The sequence below is a fragment of the Odocoileus virginianus genome, chromosome 25 (assembly GCF_023699985.2).
Source record: "Odocoileus virginianus isolate 20LAN1187 ecotype Illinois chromosome 25, Ovbor_1.2, whole genome shotgun sequence".
Classification (NCBI taxonomy): Eukaryota; Metazoa; Chordata; class Mammalia; order Artiodactyla; family Cervidae; genus Odocoileus; species Odocoileus virginianus.
Genome location: NC_069698.1, coordinates 13622637 through 13641756, shown reverse-complemented (window position 1 = coordinate 13641756; position 19120 = coordinate 13622637). Strand labels below are relative to the sequence as shown.

General features: G+C 42.3%; 1 protein-coding gene across 1 annotated transcript in view; it reads left to right on the top strand.

Moving 5' to 3' along the window:
• Window positions 1-19120, top strand: part of CRYBG3 (crystallin beta-gamma domain containing 3) — a 123065-nt gene that overhangs the window by 92680 nt on the left and 11265 nt on the right. The window contains exon 18 of the mRNA XM_070455023.1: window positions 17560-17699. Coding sequence (XP_070311124.1) covers window positions 17560-17699 — 140 coding nt within the window. The remainder of the gene's footprint in view (window positions 1-17559; window positions 17700-19120) is intronic.

The following is a 19120-nucleotide window of genomic DNA, read 5'->3' as shown; positions in this document are numbered from 1 at the left end:
AAAAATTTAGGAGCGAAAACATAGAGCATGTCTCTGTGTAAAGGGAACTGTGCCGTTGCATGTCCCTGGTTTGGTCCTGTGGGATACAGGCAGTGGTGCTGAAGTGCCCCTTGGAGAGGACTTGTGAGCAATAGCCGTTTCACTCCAAGAACTGATTAAAGAGTATATTCACTTCATGTAAGGAGAGCATTAAGCTTTCTTAATGCCTTTACCAGATATGTTTTGAATCTTTGAAAAGTCTTCTTTTTTTTGGTCTGCATTTTTGAATCACTGTGTGTACTGTAGTTTTTAATTAATTACTTTTTGGCATTTGGGGTCTTCATTGCTGTGCAGCTTTCTCTAGTTGCGATAAGCAGGACCTAGTCTCCAGTTGCGGTGCTCAGGCTTCTCATTACAGCAGCTTGTCTTGTGTGAGCACAGGTTCTAGGGCACGCAGGTTTCTGTGGTTGTGGCTCGTGTGGGCTCTAGAGCACTGGCTCAATAGTTGTGGTCGATGAGCTTAGCTGCCCCTCGACCTATGGAATCTTCCCAGACAGGGATCAAATCCTTGACCCCTGCATTGGCGGGCACGTTTCTAACCACTGGACTACCAGGGAAGTCCTGAAAGGGCTTTGTTCAAGACATATTTAGGCAGTAGGTTTAGTGGCGAAATAGAAGGAGTATGAAGTGAGGTTGGGCATTCCATCAAAGACCTGCAAATTGACCAGGAGTCAGCCTGAACAGGTAACATTTCCTTGGTAATATCAACCATGCTTCACCCTGGTAGCCCTAAAACTGTAAGTTGATCAGACCTAGGAGACTGACAGGTAAACCAGAAGGCCAGTCTGGTGATTTGTAGTTGTTGTTCAGTCACTCAGTTGTGTCCAACTCTTTGCAACACCATGGACTGCAGCACATCAGTCTTCCCTGTCTTTCACCATCCCCCAGAGCTTGCCTAAACTCATGTCCATTGAATCAGTGATGCAGTCTAATCATCTCATCCTCTGTCGTCCCCTTCTCCTGCCTTCAGTCTTTCCTAGCATTAGGGTCTTTTCTAACAAGTTGACTCTTTGCATCAGGTGGCTAAAGTACTAGAGCTTCAGCTTCAGCATCAGTCCTTCCAATGAATATTCAGGACTGATTTCCTTTAGGATTGACTGATTTGATCTCCTTGCTGTTGAAGGGACTCCCAAGAATCTTCTCCAGCACCACAGTTCAAAACCATCAATTCTTTGGCACTCAGCTTTCTTTATAGTCCAACTCTCACATCCACAGACTACTGGAAAACCCATAGCTTTGACTCGATGGACCTTTGTCAGCAAAGCAATGTCTCTGCTTTTTAATATGCTGTCTAGGTTGGTCATAGCTTTAGGTAGATTCCTAATGACTGAAATACTTGGGAATTCTGTCCTGAGCATATTTCTGCTTTTTTGGAAGAACCCAGGAAATGGAATTAGTCATCAGAAGATTTAAGATTTGGGTAAAATGAGGTAGAGGCCTTTGAGAGTGGTTTACCTGAGCTAGCTAACATGACCCACAGAAGAGACTCCTCTCCTGGTTGTTTGCATTCTCCAGACTCTGTGTATCCTTCCCTTGGAAAATTTTAGATGCACTTTATCTATCCTGCTTTTCTGATTACCTTCACAGCCCCTCTCCCCCTGCTATGTTCCTGCTTAGGTATTGATATGCCTTTTCATATACATTGGTTAATATTGCTGCCTATGCCACAATCAGTGTGATTCTGGATTCATTTGGGGGAATGTTCCATCCAGTTGAGTTGACTTTCGGATTGACTGATTTGATCTCCTTGCAGTCCAATACATATAGATGAGCTCATGTTTTGATTTTGCTTTTATTAGTTTTAAAACTGCAGAGTTTTAAAACTACAGAGTTGCTTGTAGTTGGCATTCCCAGACATGCTGTGACTTTGTGCTCAAGTGTCATAATAGTATGATATTGAAGAATCCTAATACTTCATATAAGATCAGTATGTCTTCCAAATGACAGTTTGCTCCAGGCTGAATTCTATCTGTGCAGACATATGTTACCTTCTAGAGGCCCATGAATGCATAATTTTCAGTCACTTTACAGTGAAAGAATCTGCAAGCATAGAGTTCTGCTTTTCACGAGTGTGACCTTGTACAAATTACTTATTTTGACCTCAGTTAACTCACCTGTGAAGAAACTGTTAGAACAGGTATTTTTTAAATCTTCGACAGCCTCCAGTTCAACAGAATAAATATCAGGGCATATTTCCAACTGGACGTCAAAAACATTGTGTCCAGCCTTAGGATTCACATGGTCTGCGGGAATAAGATGGGATGTTAGTTTTCAGTAAGGCTATACCATATAACTGGGTTGGGACGATGCCCTGGAGTGTGAAATGGCAACCCACTCCAGTATTCTTGCCTGGAAAATTGCATGGACAGGGGAGCCTGGCAGGCTACAGTCCATGGGGTCACAAAGAGTCGGACACGACTGAGGATATACAGTAGCAAAAACGATGCCATGTAACAGTCCCGAGGAGCTAAGAGGTGGATGGGGAGCTTAAGTAAACTGTTTTAATTACCGGTCTAGTAGTGTGTGAGGTCACCTGCCCTTGTTTTGTTTCCATGGGAGCAGCAGTCTTCTCATTACTACTTCTTTAGTGTCTCCATGGTGGCCTGGCATGGAAGTTGGCCTCCTTTGAAGTATAATCCAATCCTGGCAGCTATACACCGGCAAAGCAAAAGAAACATTGCAACATGAGGTTGTAGAAAAAGTTTAAATGAAATTTATGACTGTGCTGACATAAACGATCTTAAAAGGTAGAATCAGAATTGGCGAGGCAGTAATTCATGCTGTGTGAGAGTAATGAATAAGGGGTACAGCTATAAATAGAAGACGACTGTAAATCCAGCCACAGATTAAAGGAAGCAATGACTTTGTAAAGTGTAAGAGAGTCTGGTTACTGTAAAATTTTCAGATGAACTCATACATAGTTAATAGCAGTAACAACTGTGTGCATTTTGAAAATGAAGGCCAACAGAAGCCTACAGTAAACATTATACTTCCACGTGAGATACCTGAAGCACTTCCTCTTAAATTCAGGAGGAAAACAATGGTCTCTGCTATCACCACTTCGATTCAATATCATTTTGCAATCTTAGACACTTTAATAAGATTAAAACCAAAAAAGATATAGAGGAAGAAACAAAATTGTCAAGACTATCCACAAATAAGCTATTAGGGTTAATATGAATTCTTTAAAAGTAACTGAATACTAGATAAATAGCAAATAAAATATAGGATACTTGGAAATAAATCTAACATAATGCAACTAAATCCTTTATGAGGAAAATGGTAAAAACTGTCTTGAAGGACATAAAAGCTGGAGAGAGATTTTTTTAGATGAAATACTGTAAATATTTTGGTCTTTCCCAAATTAGTAAAATTTTGGGCAAAATCTTTGGTCTTTTGCAAGGAGGAGGGTGAAGGTAAAACATGATGGACTCATTCTAAAATTAATTTGGAAAAGATAGAGGTTCAAAATAGCCAAGACTAATTTTAAGAACAATAGGCAGGATCATTTATTTGTCCTCCCAAATATATATATATTGCATTGTTCACCAGTAATAGTTAAGATAGCATAGGTGCAAGGAGAGGCCAATTAAAGAGTGAAATAAGAAAGCATAGAAACTGACTTGCATGAATAATGGAATTTGGTAGGTGACAGAAATAGCATTTCAGTGGGGCTATTATGAAAGACGGTTGGCCCTTTATGTGGAAAGAAATGCAGCTTGAATCTTGCTGTATCCCAAACACGAAAAATGAGTTCCAGATGTATTAATGGCAACCTTAATATGAATACAAACCTGAATGAAAGGTACAATGCAGGGAATATAGTCAGCAATTAGGTAGTGTCTTTGTATGGTGACAGTTGACAACTTGACCATATGGTGATAGTTTTGAAATGTATAGAAATATTGAATCACTGTATCGTGCACCAGCAACTAGCATAGTGTTGTAAATCAATTATACTTCAAAAACAAACAAACAAGCTCATAGAAACAGAGATCAGATTTGTGGTCACCAGAGGATTGTGTGTGCGCGCTCAGTCGCTCAGCCGTGTCCAGCTCTCTGTGACTCTGTGGGCTGCAGACCGCCAGGCTCCTCCGTCCATGGGATTCTCCAGGTGAGAATACTCGAGTGGGTTGCCATTTCCTCCTCCAGGGATCTTCCTGACCCAGGGATCGAACCCAGGTCTCCTGTGTCCCCTGCATTGGCAGGAGGATTTTTTTTTTCATTGATTTTTATTAGTTGGAGGCTAATTACTTTACAATATTGTAGTGGTTTTTGTCATACATTGACATGAATCAGCCATGGATTTACACGTGTTCCCCATCCTGATCCCCCCTCCCACCTCCCTCTCCACCCGATCCCTCTGGGTCTTCCCAGTGCACCAGGCCCGAGCACTTGTCTCATGCATCCAACCTGGGCTAGTGATCTGTTTCACTATAGATAATATACATGTTTCGATGCTGTTCTCTCAAAACATCCCACCCTCGCCTTCTCCCACAGAGTCCAAAAGTCTGTTCTATACATCTGTGTCTCTTTTTCTGTTTTGCATATAGGGTTATCATTACCATCTTTCTAAATTCCATATATATGTGTTAGTATGCTGTAATGTTCTTTATCTTTCTGGCTTACTTCACTCTGTATAATAGGCTCCAGTTTCATCCATCTCATTAGAACTGATTCAAATGAATTCTTTTTAATGGCTGAGTAATATTCCATGGTGTATATGTACCACAGCTTCCTCATCCATTCGTCTGCTGATGGGCATCTAGGTTGCTTCCATGTCCTGGCTATTATAAACAGTGCTGCGATGAACACTGGGGTGCACGTGTCTCTTTCAGATCTGGTTTCCTCTGTGTGTATGCCCAGAAGTGGGATTGCTGGGTCATATGGCAGTTCTATTTCCAGTTTTTTAAGAAGTCTCCACACTGTTCTCCATAGCAGCTATACTAGTTTGCATTCCCACCAACAGTGTAAGAGGGTTCCCTTTTCTCCACACCCTCTCCAGCATTTATTGCTTTTAGACTTTTGGATAGCAGCCATCCTGACTGGCGTGTAATGGTACCTCATTGAGGTTTTGATTTGCATTTCTCTGATAATGAGTGATGTTGAGCATTTTTTCATGTGTTTGTTAGCCATCTGTATGTCTTCTTTGGAGAGATGTCTGTTTAGTTCTTTGGCCCATTTTTTGATTGGGTCATTTATTTTTCTGGAATTGAGCTGCCGGAGTTGCTTGTATATTTTTGAGATTAGTCCTTTGTCTGTTGCTTCGTTTGCTATTATTTTCTCCCGATCTGAGGGCTGTCTTTTCACCTTGCTTATAGTTTCCTTTGTTGTGCAAAAGCTTTTAAGTTTCATTAGGTCCCATTTGTTTATTTTTGCTTTTATTTCCAATATTCTGGGATGTGGATCATAGAGGATCCTGCTGTGATTTATGTCGGAGAGGGTTTGGCAGGAGGATTTTTTGCTACTAAGCCACTTTAGAAGCCCCTGCCAGGGGAAAGGGGAGGAGTAATTGGATGGAGGGAAGAGGCACAAGCTGGAATCAAGATTGCTGGGAGAAATATCAATAACCTCAGATATGCAGATGACACCACCCTTATGGCAGAAAGTGAAGATGAACTAAAGAGCCTCCTGATGAAAGTGAAGGAAGAGAGTGAAAAAATTGGCTTAAAGTTCAACATTCAGAAAACTAAAATCATGGCATCCGGTCCCATCACTTCATGGCAAATAGATGGGGAAACAGTAGAAACCGTGGCTGACTTTATTTTGGGGGGCTCCAAAATCACTGCAGGTGGTGATTGCAACCATGAATTTAAAAGACACTTACTCCTTGGAAGGAAAGTTATGACCAACCTAGACAGCATATTAAAAAGCAGAGACGTTACTTTGTCAACAAAGGTCCATCTAGTCAAGGCTATGGTTTTTCCAATAGTCATGTATGGATGTGCGAGTTGGACTATAAAGAAAGCTGAGTGCAGAAGAATTTATGCTTTTGAACTGTGGATTTGGAGAAGACTCTTGAGAGTCCCTTGGACTGCAAGGAGGTCCAGCCAGTCCATCCTAAAGGAGATCAATCCTGGGTGTTCATTGGAAAGACTGATGTTGAAGCTGAAACTCCAATACTTTGTCCACCTGATGTGAAGAGCTGACTAATTTGAAAAGACCCTGATGCTGGGAAAGATCGAAGGCGGGAGGAGAAGGGGATGACAGAAAATGAGATGGTTGGATGGCATCACCAACTCAATGGACATGAGTTTGGGTGGACTCTGGGAGCTGGTGATGGACAGGGAGGCCTGGCGTCCATGGCATCTCAAAAGAGTTGGACATGGCTGAGCGACTGAACTGAACTGAGCCAAAAGATGCAAGCTTCTAGTTCTAAGATAAATACTAACAATGTAATGCATAATATGATAAATATAATAAACAGTGCTGTATGTTATACATGAAAGTTGTTAAGGAAGTAAATCCTAACAGTTCTCATTACGAGGAAGGACATTTTTTATCCTGCTTTGTATCTATATGAGATGATGAGTATTCTCTAAACTTACTGTGGTAATCGTTTCACAGTGTATGTAGGTCAGATCATTTTGCTGTACACCCTAAAACTATACAGTGCTGTGCTTACTCATGTCCAACTCTTTGTGACCCCATGGACTGTAGCCTGCCAGGCTCCTCTGTCCATTGGGATTCTCCAGGCCAGAATCCTGGAATGGGTTGGTTGCCATCTCCTTCCTCCAGGGATCTTCCCACCCCAGGGAATGAACCCAGGTCTCCCACATTGCAGGCGGATTCTTTACAGTCTGAACCACCAAGGAAGCAATACAGTGCTATGTGTCAGTTATAGCTCAATAACATTGGAAGAAAAAAAAATTAGAAAATACAGGAGATGATGCTGACGGTATTGGAGCAAGATAGATTTAAATGTAAGACGTACAAGTCAGTGATAGGAGGGGTAAAAGGCGAGTGTATCAGTCTCCTGTTGCTCTTGTAACAAGTTCCCACAGATTTAGTGGCTTAAAGCAGCGGAAATGACCTAACAGTTATGGAGGTCAGAAATCTAAAATGGGCCTTTCTGGGGTAAAACTAGGGGTCAGTAGGATTGCATTCCTTCTGGAGACTCTAAGGTAGATACTATTTTATCCTTGGCCCTCTTTCTTCTTCAGAGTGCATTACTTCACCCTCTGCTGTCTATCCTGTCTCTGACCCTCCTGCCTTCCTCTTCTAATGACTGGTGTGATTATATGAGGCCTATCTGGATAATCCAGACACATATCCCCACCTCTGGATCTGTAACTCTTCATCCCACCTGCAAAGTCCCTTTTTGCTGCATCAGATAACATAGTCACTGGTCCCAGGGATTAGGGTGTAGACATTTTTTTGCATGGAGGTGGGGGGACAATTTGGGCTTCCCAGGTGGCGCTGATGGTAAAGAACCCACCTGCAAATGCAGGTTAGATGTAAGACATGCTGGTTCTATCCCTGGGTCAGGAAGATCCCCTGGATAAGGGAATGGTAATCCGCTCCAGTACTCTTGCCTGGAGAACCCCATGGACAGAGGAGCCTAGCAAGCTACAGTCCATAGGGTCGCACAGTCAGACACAACTAAAGTGACTTAGTACGGCACAGGAGGAGAATTCTTAAGACTTGTCCACAGCAAGCCACAGGCTAGGAGAATATATTATAAGCTGCAAAGGTTTAATGTATAGGATGTAAAAAGGAGTCTTTCAAAATAATTGGGAAAAAAAGTAAACTTTAAAAAATCAGCACAGAATATGAGTAGGCAGTTCATAGATAAACATGGCTTAGGACATAAAAAGCATATTAAACCTCACTAGTGAGCAAGTATATGCAAATTAAAACAGTAATTAGGTAGCACTTATTACCTTACTTCATATACAAATATTGGAAGATCTGACAACAGCAGAGGTTAGTCAGTGGCAGAGAAGTGGGATTATGTACACAAGACTACTGGAAGAAGAAGTGATTGGGATGAGGGAAAAATAAGGATGTTTGTTGCAATATTGATGGATGAAACAAACTAAGGCAAAAGTATATAAAGAAATATAGTACAGTAGGTGAGGTTCATGTGTTACTATGGATGTTACAGTAAGATGCATTTATATAAGATAGAAAAACAGAGGATGTATAAGAGCTAGAAAGATTGACAACTTCAGCACAGTGGTTACCTCTAGGGAGTGTTTTTCTTGTTTATACAGTTTGATATAAATATAATAAAATGTTTTATTTCTGGGTGTTAGATACATGGTCATCTAAATATTATTTATTCTTTTTGAAATATAGTATTTTTTTTGTAAAGGGGGAAGACCAGTTAGAAAGGTGGGCTTGTGATGAAACTGATTTTCTAAGCCAAACGAAAGAGGCTTTGATGAGGTGGATTTTGGTCCACTGGAGAAGAGTTTGGTTTGGGAATCTGACAGACCATTGCTTGTTAGCTGAGTGACCCTGGGCATGTTTCTGACCGCCCTGAGCCTCAACTTTCTTGTCTAATAAAATGAGGATTAAAGGAGCTAGTGCATGTGAAGCCTTTAGCACATGAAAGCACTCAATAGTACTATAATATAATAGCTCATAGACAAGAATTAATATTTGTTGTGCAACATCAAAATTTGATAGAATGAGGTATTTATATGATTTTGTTTCACACAGACCAAACTTAGAAGGTTTTGGATTAGAGGCTAATTAGAGATGTAGGAGCCTTCTGTTAAATTTTCATCACTGCAGATGATGAAAAATGCCTTTTTGCCAGCACACTGTTTGGTATTTCTCTGGATTGGAATGATATTTGAGGTGTACATTATATGTATGGTCATACACCGTGCAGACAGCACACTGTCCTTGAATTCAGTCCCGTTGTTCTTGGTTTTTTAGCCGTGGTTCATTTGGCAAAGATTAGGGTGAAGCAATATTGTCGGGTAGATATTTTTAAAATAAAATAGCATGTTATATTTAATTAACATAATCCTGAGGTAATGTCAGCACCTTTCCCATACAGGCAGTGATTTGATACTTAACTCTACAGTACCAGTGTACAAGTCTGTATGGGTTTTTTGTTTTGGGGTTGTTTTGATTTTTTTTTTGGTATGTAAATAAGTGAGCATGTTTATCGTCCAAAGGAAAAGAGCCAGGATAAAGTGAAAGGCGGAAATGTCAGAGAGGGGAAGATAATCGATAGGGAGAGACAGGTGATGGGACAGAAGAATTTCCCTGGACTTGGCAACTGAAGATACCTGTAAGAGTGAAGATCTGGTTAAGGCAGATAAGATGTGAGATGCCAAAACGCAGGAGAGATGATGCTAACTGGGATTCTGGCAGACGAGGCTGCAGAGACCTCTGGAGATGAGAATGTGAAGGGCTTTTTAGCCCGTGAAAGGAAGTTCTGGATACTTCCTGCTGGAGATCAGAGCACAAGAGCTTCCTTCCAGCTCAGAAACTGAACTTGGTGAAGCATCCCAGGCACTTGGCAAGCTATCTGGCATGCAACCGGAGTTCAGAAATGTTTGCTAAATTGAATAATGTCTTTCTTCCTTCTAAACAATGAGAAATAAGACAAGATTTTATCAGGTGCTTTGTTTTTAGTATTAACAAGTCCATAAACTGTCCAAGTAATTTTCTTTTTTTTTTTTAAATTGGAATAAGGCAACTTTATTTAGTCCTTAAGACACTAAGTCAGACTTTTTCACAAGATATTTTTTGAGTAGCTGCCAGGTACCAGCCCCTAATAAAAAATGGGAATGGTGAACAAAATAGACAAAGTCCCACGTTCTCACTCCCGGGATGACCTCCTTGTCCAGTAAATGTGATCTTTGAACAGGACATTCCCATTTGTTATATTTTTGTCAGGTCTCTCTCTCTCTCTGTCTCTCTCTCTCTCTGCCCATTGTCCTACCTGTGCTCCCCCCATAGTCTTACACAGGCTCTAACTAGAGATATTCTGTGTAATTACACAAACCATACTTCTAACCCCCACATATGCTTATTTCAAAAAACCTTTTAATCATGTGCTTTCAAGTTACAGTTTATATACTCTCTGGGGTGAAAGATTACAGCCTTGGCTCCATATTGACACTGAGCTAACCAATACAATTTAAATTGCTTTGTCTTTAAAGTTAGGAAAAGACCATTTGACAGACTTCGTTTTACCTCAAAGACTTTCTTTATGGATAAAAAGTGAATGAAAAAAATATATAAAGTACATTGTTCTCTTTACCACCTTGAAAACTTGTGCAATTGATGACTAGGGAGATTAATTTATCCCCATTGTTTGTTTGAGCTCATACTCGAGTCTGTATAGTTTTGAAAAATATCGAAGCTTAGTAGTTAGATTTAAACATTTTATCCAATATATATAGAAGTTGTGCTGATATAAATGTAATCCTTCTAGCAGAGTACTTGTACACAGGGCCTCCAAGCTTCACGTTTATTTATTTACTATTTATGTATGTATTTGGCTACCATGGGTCATGGCACATGAGCCCTTCCTTGCATCACGCGGGATCTTTCGTTGTGGCACGTGGACTCTCTAGTTGTGACGTGGGCTCAATGGTCGAGGTGTGTTGGTTCCAGAGCTCACAGGCCTCGGTAGCTGTGGAACACAGGCTCCCTAGTGGTGGCACACGAGCTCTGGAGCTCACGGGCTCAATAGATGGGGTGTGCGGGCTTAGTTGCTCCCCGGAGTGTGGGATCTTAGTTCCCTGACCAGGGATTGAACCCGCATCCCCTGGTTTGTCAGGTAGATTCTTAACCACTGGACCATCAGGGAAGTCCCAACTGGTGGACACACCTGTTAAGTTGCTGAGATAGGTAAGAATGGGGGTCATAGACATTGCCCAGCCGAGCAAGATGAAGTCATCTGCTTCAGATAGTATCACACCTGCCAATCAAAAATAATCTACATGATGAAATTACTGAGAACATTTTAGAACTGTAGTGAAGGGGTTAAGAACACAGCCTCTGAAGCCATTCTGTCTAGTTTCTAGTTCTTTTACTTCCTGTGTGTGACCTTGCCTTAATTCTTCATCTGCAAAGCACGGATAATAATGGTATCCATGTCAAAGGAAAGTTGCATGGATTAAAGGAGTGAATATGGTTTTGCAGTTCCTAACATGAATGTATTTTGGGATTTGGAATTTTTCACATTTTAAACAATAATATGATTCATTGGTTCATAGATAGCATGTATCCCCACAAATATTCTGGGCAGTACCCCATAATTAAACATATTTCTATTTCTGTAGCAAAATACAATCATAGCTCCACAAATTGGATAAATATTATAAATAGTCTCCTGCTCATTCAGAGATTTTGTTGCCAAATAAATTAGGTTAAAAAAACAACTTAGAAAATATATATATACACCTCTAAATCCATCATTTACAAACATTTATCTGTAGTTCATGTGTGTGGGTGTGTCTATATGTGTGTTATGATGCCCAGCACATACTGTCACATGTTAATTATTACTATTGTTATTTAAATATTTAGTTGATAGACTGATGAGTTGTTTTTTTTTTAATGCAGTTTAAATACTCTTTTTCTTTCTTATCCACATTCCTCCTTTTAGAAACTCTATCCTCATTGCATGACTTAGACTTGACCCGGCGGGAATGGCCTGTTCTGTTCCTGCTGACACCTAAGAAGAGTGTTTGGCCCCAAATGGTTGGCTGTCTTCTAAGTTAGCATGGACTGAAGCCAAGACATTTGTAGAGATCAAATTGTAGTTAAATTCTGGTGGTTTCCTTGGAAAGGTCAGATTGCTCTCTCATCATCAGTTTTAAAGACTATTAGTAGTGTGTGTATGTGTGTATATATCTATATCTATATCTATATATTCTTCCTATTTTCATGTTTGGAAAGTGTATCAGGAAAATAAGATTTTAAAATAGTTATTTCTGTTTCTTTTCAGTGCTTTCTACTTCTGAATAATTGCCTTCCTCATCTCCCTAACCTTTAAGTACATTTATAAATTTAAGTACAGTTGACCCTTGAACAATCCAGGGGGTTAGAGATGCCCACCTCCCCCACCCCACCCCCTGTAAGTGGTGGAAAATCTGCGTTTGACTATTTCTGCCTCAAAACAAAGGACTTGATAATTGTTTCATCCAAGGGCAGGAAGATGAAACAGTTTTGGGTAGAATCAGGACTCAAACCCACGTCTTCCAATTCCATACATTGTGACCTCTAATGGACACAAACTTTCCCCCACACTTGAGTAATTTAAAGAACTGTAAAATGAAAATAGTTACTGAAAAAAAATCCACATGCAAGTGAATCTGCATGATTCAAATGTATATTGTTCAAAGATCAACTGTATTCATGTATAAATTAAGACTAGTATAAATAAAAGTAGTTTAAAGAGTGAGTTGGACTTGGGCTTCCCAGGTGGCACTAGTGGTAAAGAACCCCCCTGGCAATGCAGGAGACGTAAGTGACGCGGATTCGATCCCTAGGTTGGGAAGATCCGCTGGAGGAGGAAATGGCAACCCACTCCAGTATTCTTGTGTGGAGAATTCCATGGACAGAGGAGCCTTGTGGGTTACAGTCCGTAGGGTCGCAAAGAGTCAGACATGACCGAAGCGACTTAACACACAACACAGACAGAGTAGATATATATCAGACCTCTAAAGAGGGCATGACTTTAAACTTAGAAACAATAGATGTTCTCAGAGGAAAAGTTTGATAAATGGGACGGCATGATGATATCCTGTTGTTGTTAATGGAGAAGAGGGACATTTGTCCATGTTGGTTAGTCATGTTTCATGCTTGGCTAATGCTGTTGGTTTGTGTTCTTCACCCATTTATGTAGTGGGTCTCTTAGAGGATCCTTACTGAGTTAAGTAAATTGATACAAATACCCTCCTCTGTCATTTTCTGCACTTATTTTCCCCAAAATTCTTAAAACAATTTTTGAGATCCCCTCCATCAAATTTTCCATTGTTCGTTGTTGTTCAGTTGCTAAGTTGTGTCTGACTCTCTGCCACCTCATGGTCAGCAGCATGCCAGGGTCCCCTGTCCTTCACTATCTCCCCGAGTTTGCTCAGATTCATGTCCAGAGTCAGTGATGCTATCTAACCATCTCTTCCTCTGTTGCCCCCTTCTCCTTTTGCCTTCAATCTTTCCCAGCATCAGGGTCTTTTCCAGTAAGTCTGCTTTTGGCATCATTGCACTGTTATCTTAAGGCAAATTTCTAGGTATAGAATTCCTGGATTGCCTTTGAACTGGAGAGTGAATTTGATGCAGTTTGAATGATAATGACAGCCTTTTAAAAACGTTTTTATGGACATTCCCTAAAAGGAAGAAAACAAATGTAAATATGCAGGACCTATTTTCTTAAAATATCACTTTTAGCATTTAAATTATATCCTCACATAAGCGATGCTTCTAATGTAAGGGTCTGTTGCTCTCGCCACAGCAAACTCTTTACTTAGGTAGAGTGTTGCCAGGTGGCGGGCCATGAGTCCGCCAAGCTCCTTGCCTGTCTGCCCTTCCTTACTGATTAGTAACTCAACAAGTAGAGGGAAGCGGAAATGCTTTTTTATGAGCTTGAGGGCGAAGATGTTGGGAATGAAGCAGCAATGAAGTCAGGGTCTTATCTGTGGATTTTGATTGTCCATTTGATTTCGGTCACCAGTTTCAGTGACTAACTTAGCGCCCGCTATTGGCTGCATTTCTAACCTGCTATTCTGGACTCTCCCTCCTGTAAGGACATTTCTTCTTTAAATTGTTGAGATGCTTCCAATGTCTATTTTGCAGATAGAGGAGAAGCCTGATCACATGTGCAGTCACTGAGGAACTCAGTGACTCGAGATGACTGTCCATTCCTGACCCAGTTTATGTTGTTCACTGAAGGAAAAATCAGTGCTTCCTGGGCAGCTTTTTCACACTTAGCTTACTGTCTCACTGCACATGGTGATGCTTGCCTTCTTTTCAAAGCATATTCAAACCCCTGCATCTCTACTCTCCAATACCATAGTAGTAATCACATGTAGTTTCTTAGTTAAATAAAACAGATTCAGTCCTTTGGTCACAGGAGCCACATTTCCGATGCGCAGTGGCCACAGGTGGCTGGAAGCTGCCACACGGAAGAGGTGGGTATTCCGCGTATCTGTCCCTGCAGGAAGCTCTCCTGGATGATGCAGCACGCCTTCCGTGATCCTCGGGCACCCTTTGCCACGTAACATACAGAAAAAATTATTTACATCTTTGTGCTGTGTTTAGTCATTCAGTCTTGACCAATTTTAAAAACCTGGAAATTTCTCAGCATCCTTCATCTTTCCTTCTATTTCAGAGGCAGCATAGTTCCTCCTTTTCAAAGTGATCCTTTCCCTCATAGAGTGATTCCAGTCCGAGGTTCTGAACTGGGGGTTGTCGGACCTCACCTCCTTCCTTGGAGCCCACCGCTCTAGCCTTGCCTCATCCAGATTCTTCCTGTTGACGCTGCCGCCTTCCCCCGTACCGCAGTTGCCACAGAGGCCGCGGCCCGGCCCCTCCTGCTCTTTCTAAATGTAGCCCGTGCGCCTCACCTCCAGTCTCCCCTAGTTATTCCTGGGCCCTGACAGCCTGGATCCCAGCCCTCACCTCTGGCGGATGGCTCGCTGAGCTCTCGCGTTGGTCATCATCTGCCCCGATTGCCGAACCCAGGCTGCCTCGTCACAGTCACCCTCTTCCTGCACATCGGGAGGGTTTGACCCGAGGCCAGTCCCTCCTGTGATTTTCCCTCCCCTTGACTTCTGCGGCACGTGCCCTCTGGCTCCTCTCCGGGTTCTTTACCCTGCCCCCGCCCAGGCCCGCCTCTCGTCAGCTCCCGCCGGCGTCGCATGTCAGCGCGGCTCTGTTCCCCTCTGTCTCCATGCCCTTTCCCGCGGGAGCTCCCAGATGATCATGCCTGCATCCGATGCTCTCCCTGACCTCCAGGTCAGAGGCCACGTGTTCACTGGGCACCGTTCGGGCTTACCCTGCCTCTGTCTCAACAGTAAAACCTCTGGTTCTCAGGAAGACTTCTTAGCTGCTGGGCGTGTTTGTCCTCCAGAGTTTCTCATATGTGACAAATTGCAGTTGACTCTTTAAAAACTGTTACTTGTTTTGGTTGCACCGGGGGCTTCACTGCTGCACACAGGCTTTCTCTAGTTGTGGTGCCCGGGCTCTCATTGCGCGGCTTCTCTTGTTGCAGAGTTCAGATTCTAGAGTGCAGACTCGGTAGTTGTGGCGATCAGGCTTGGTTACTCCACAGCAAGTGGGATCTTCCTGGACCAGGGATTGAACCCATGTCGCCTACACTGGCAGGCAGGTTCTTATCCACTGTGCCACCAGGGAAGTCCAGGAGTTGACTCCTGAACAATACAGGGGTTAAGGGTGCTGACTCTCTGCACAGTTGAAAGTTGGCATATGACTTTACTGTTGGCTCCTCCATCTCTGTGTTTCCACATCCAAAGATTCACCCAACCTCAGGTCGTGTAGTACATATTTATTGCAAAAAACCCTTGTCTAAGTGGACCCATGCAGTTCCAGCCCTCATGGTTTAAGGGTTGAGCATGCCCCCAGCCACGCTCTCACATGTTTCTCTCTCTCTCTATCATTCATCTGTTTGTCTTACCCTTTTATCACTGTGGTAGTTTTTCTGGCCACCCCTTCTTCACCAATCCTGACCTTCCACACCCCCCCTCCTATTTTTAGGTCAGCCTCTTTTTCTTTGTTCTAGAAGATTCTTCCTATGTCCTGATACTTATACTATATTTTCTTCACTCATTTTGTTGCCAGATAAGTTTCCTGAAATCAATTTAAAGAAAAATACACATAAACTACATTTCTGTGCAAACATATGCATAATAATTACCAATTTAAGTTTTGAATAAATATTTCCATAGTTCAAAAATCAAAAAGGACCAAAGGCCTGCAGTGAAGAACTTTACTCCCACTCCTCCATTTATCTTCTTAGATCCTAGTTTCCTGACACATTAGCGGTAGAGGTGCCTTATACTTGATATTTTTAAGAAAAATTTTCATGTCTATAGAGCACGTATTACACATTTGTGTACGTAAATTTTCCCTTCTGCATACAAACTGTAGCATAAAAAGTCTGCTCTTCTGCATTACTCTTCGCTTTGTATTTGCTGCTAATGAACATATCTCAGAGATCTTTAGTAACAGTCTCCTCACTCTTTTGTACAGTTGGATAGAATTCCTTCATGAATGCAGCAGACATAACCCATGCCCTCATGATGGGCTTTTGGTCATTCTCCATCTTTGCTATTCCTAACTGGCTGCCAGGAATAACACTTGCGTAAGCCGTTTCGGTCTTAAGCAGGTACAGTGAGAGTCCGTTGCTGGACTGTCCATGTACTGTTGTCTGAACAGCCAGTTCCTGCCTATTGTATTATTTCTCATGTACCAGCTTACAGTTGGCTCGGCCCATTCCTCCTCCTCTGCCCACACGCCTTCCAGGACTCCCAGCTGGCGGTAGATCCGCCTGCTCCGTCAGGGTCAAGGAGAAGCAGGCAGCTGATACACAGTGGCAACCAGCGGATGCACTTGGCGCTGTTTCCTGCCGGACTCTGTCTTCTGGCTACATCGGTTTCCTTGCCGTGGTCGCTACCAGAGCTCATGCATTTCTGTTCCCTTCTTTGCACAGAGCACCTTCCCTCTGCAGGTCACAGGCATCTTTGGAGACTGAACTCAGTCACCACCATGTTTGTGAAGCCTCCCTGATTCCTACAGCCTTCTGCTAAAAAGAATTTGGGCTTCCACTGGGTATTTTCACAGGGTGTACCTTTTCCTTCCCTGGATTACTTTACGATGTCTGTGCAGTTCTCCTAGTTTAGCTACTAGTTAGTAATGCCTCAGATATAGGGATGTTGACTTGTTTTGATTTCTCATCCCACAAAAGTCTCCTAGCATGGTTATCTTGTATACACAAATGAATGAAAAAGAGCAAAAACTGATTCTGTTCTTGTCTGACATGAGGGGTTGGGGGAAATAAGTACTTTTTATGTCTAAATCACTCCCACCCCTGTGCACCGTGGCTTTTTGGTGTTATTATTGTTAAATTAAAAATACCTTCTCCTCCCTCCGAGGAATACTTTTAAGAGCCTGGAGCATAAAGTCGTATATCCTCAGTGATTACTCCTGTGACCTCCTGGGAAGTGGGGGTGCTGTTCCATTCTGTGTTTATTCTGTGATCAGCTAAAAGTACTGGCAGGACCAAAAACGTGGTCTGTTTTATAGCACAATCAGACCTTAATATGTGACTGGAAAAGGTCTCTGTTTTTATTGTGAGATTGACTGCTTTTCTAAAATTTCAGTTTTAATTTACAAAAGAACTGAATAAGCATTGTCAATGGAATATAGTCTCACCACTGCAGCTTTGGCAATGGCATCATTAGCAGGTGCAGCCATCACCTATGTGCGTTTGAGAAGCAGGGCATCCAGGACACCCTGCGCTGTGACCGGGACGTCACCGAGGTGTGGCCACCCTCTGGTGATGCTTTCTCTTTTCTCTGCTCTTAGGTTTTTGAAGAACCCTTCCTTAGCCTTTTTGCCCTGGAACACTGTGAGGGGAGAGAGTTACATCTAGAAGAGGCTGTGAACTCTGTTCTGAACAAGGACCTGCACTTCTACACCCAGTCCGTGTGGGTGAAAAGTGGACTGTGAGTATGGGGCGAGGGCCTGGCCCGCTTCCGTCACGTGGCAGGTCAGCGCTGCTCGGGGGCTTTCTCTTCCCCGCTGCCTCTCTTACTTGGTGTGATGGTACGCTTACTTCTTTTCTGTCTCCATGTAATAACAGCAGTTTCTCTCAAATAAGACTGTGGACTGTGTCCAGTATGTAGTAGCAGGCAGTGGTCTTGGGGAAGGACTGCCATGCGTTCAGATCATGGGTCCTAGAGTGGGTAGACCAGATGACTGTCACAATTGGAGCCCTCTTTCCTTTCAGAGGGAACCTAATTAAATCAGTGACCTTGACTAGATGAGAGACCATTACCTGCTTAAGACAAGTGACTAAAACTAATAGGGCTTTTTAGTGTTTTGATTTGATGTCTTGTTTATGCTAGAGCTGTTTTGTTCTCGGGCACTTATTTTCATGCTCGGTGTCCTGGCTGACCCAGCCAGGGTCAGCAGCCTGTCTACCAGTGTTGCCGCTTATGCAGGATGTTGGGCAGGGTGGGTGCAGGTCATGTGGAGCCTGCACTTTTACAGTCTGGCAAGATGACTCTAAGAAAAGAAATGAAAAACGATGGGTACATAAATTAGGCATGAGCTTGCATATTTATTCAGGACAGAAATGGTAAGTGGCCTGAAAGTGAGGGGCCTTGAAGCTCTCACGCTTCCTAGAAAATCTTCATCTCGGGCCATTTCTGAGAGTGGCTGTCAGCCTAGCCTGCCCCTCCCCACATCTTTGGTGTTTTGGTACCAAAAGTCATCCAACAGAACACACATTGCTCTCCATAATTAATATAAGGATGCTGTGTGTGTGTCTTATGACTTTGAAATTGTGTGACAATCAACTCTCCTTGTTAAACTGTCTGGGGATAATGAAAGAGAAAGCCGAGACTATAAACTGATTTGAAAATGAAGTTTAACAGTTACAATTAGTTTCTGTATCATTCACATGTGCAGCAGTTTAAATTTTCTTCTGCAAGGTATTTCCCACAGTTTGGTGTTTATTAAACATAAATTGGTTTATTCTCTTGAAGCATAAAAATCCCTATTGTATTCCAGTACGTTACTGACTGGAACTCTGAGCTGAATTTTACATCCCTATCATGTAGAACTTGCACCGCATTTTTATATATTTCTTTTCTTTACATTTCTAGGTGGAACTTCTCATTACTAGCTCACAGCTAGAAATTTCTCATGAACATTTTTCACTCTTTTGTAGAAAGCTGGTGCCATTTTAACATTCTTATTTCTTCTCTTCAGTTTATTATGTACTTCCCCTTATGGTTCTGGATTCTTTGCGAGAGAATTAGTACACGGGATGGCAGAGGCAAGGCTGTCTGAAGGTTTTCCTAGGCTACAAATGGCTCCCAGAATACCACTTCATGCACAACCAGCTGCCCTCAGTGAGAGG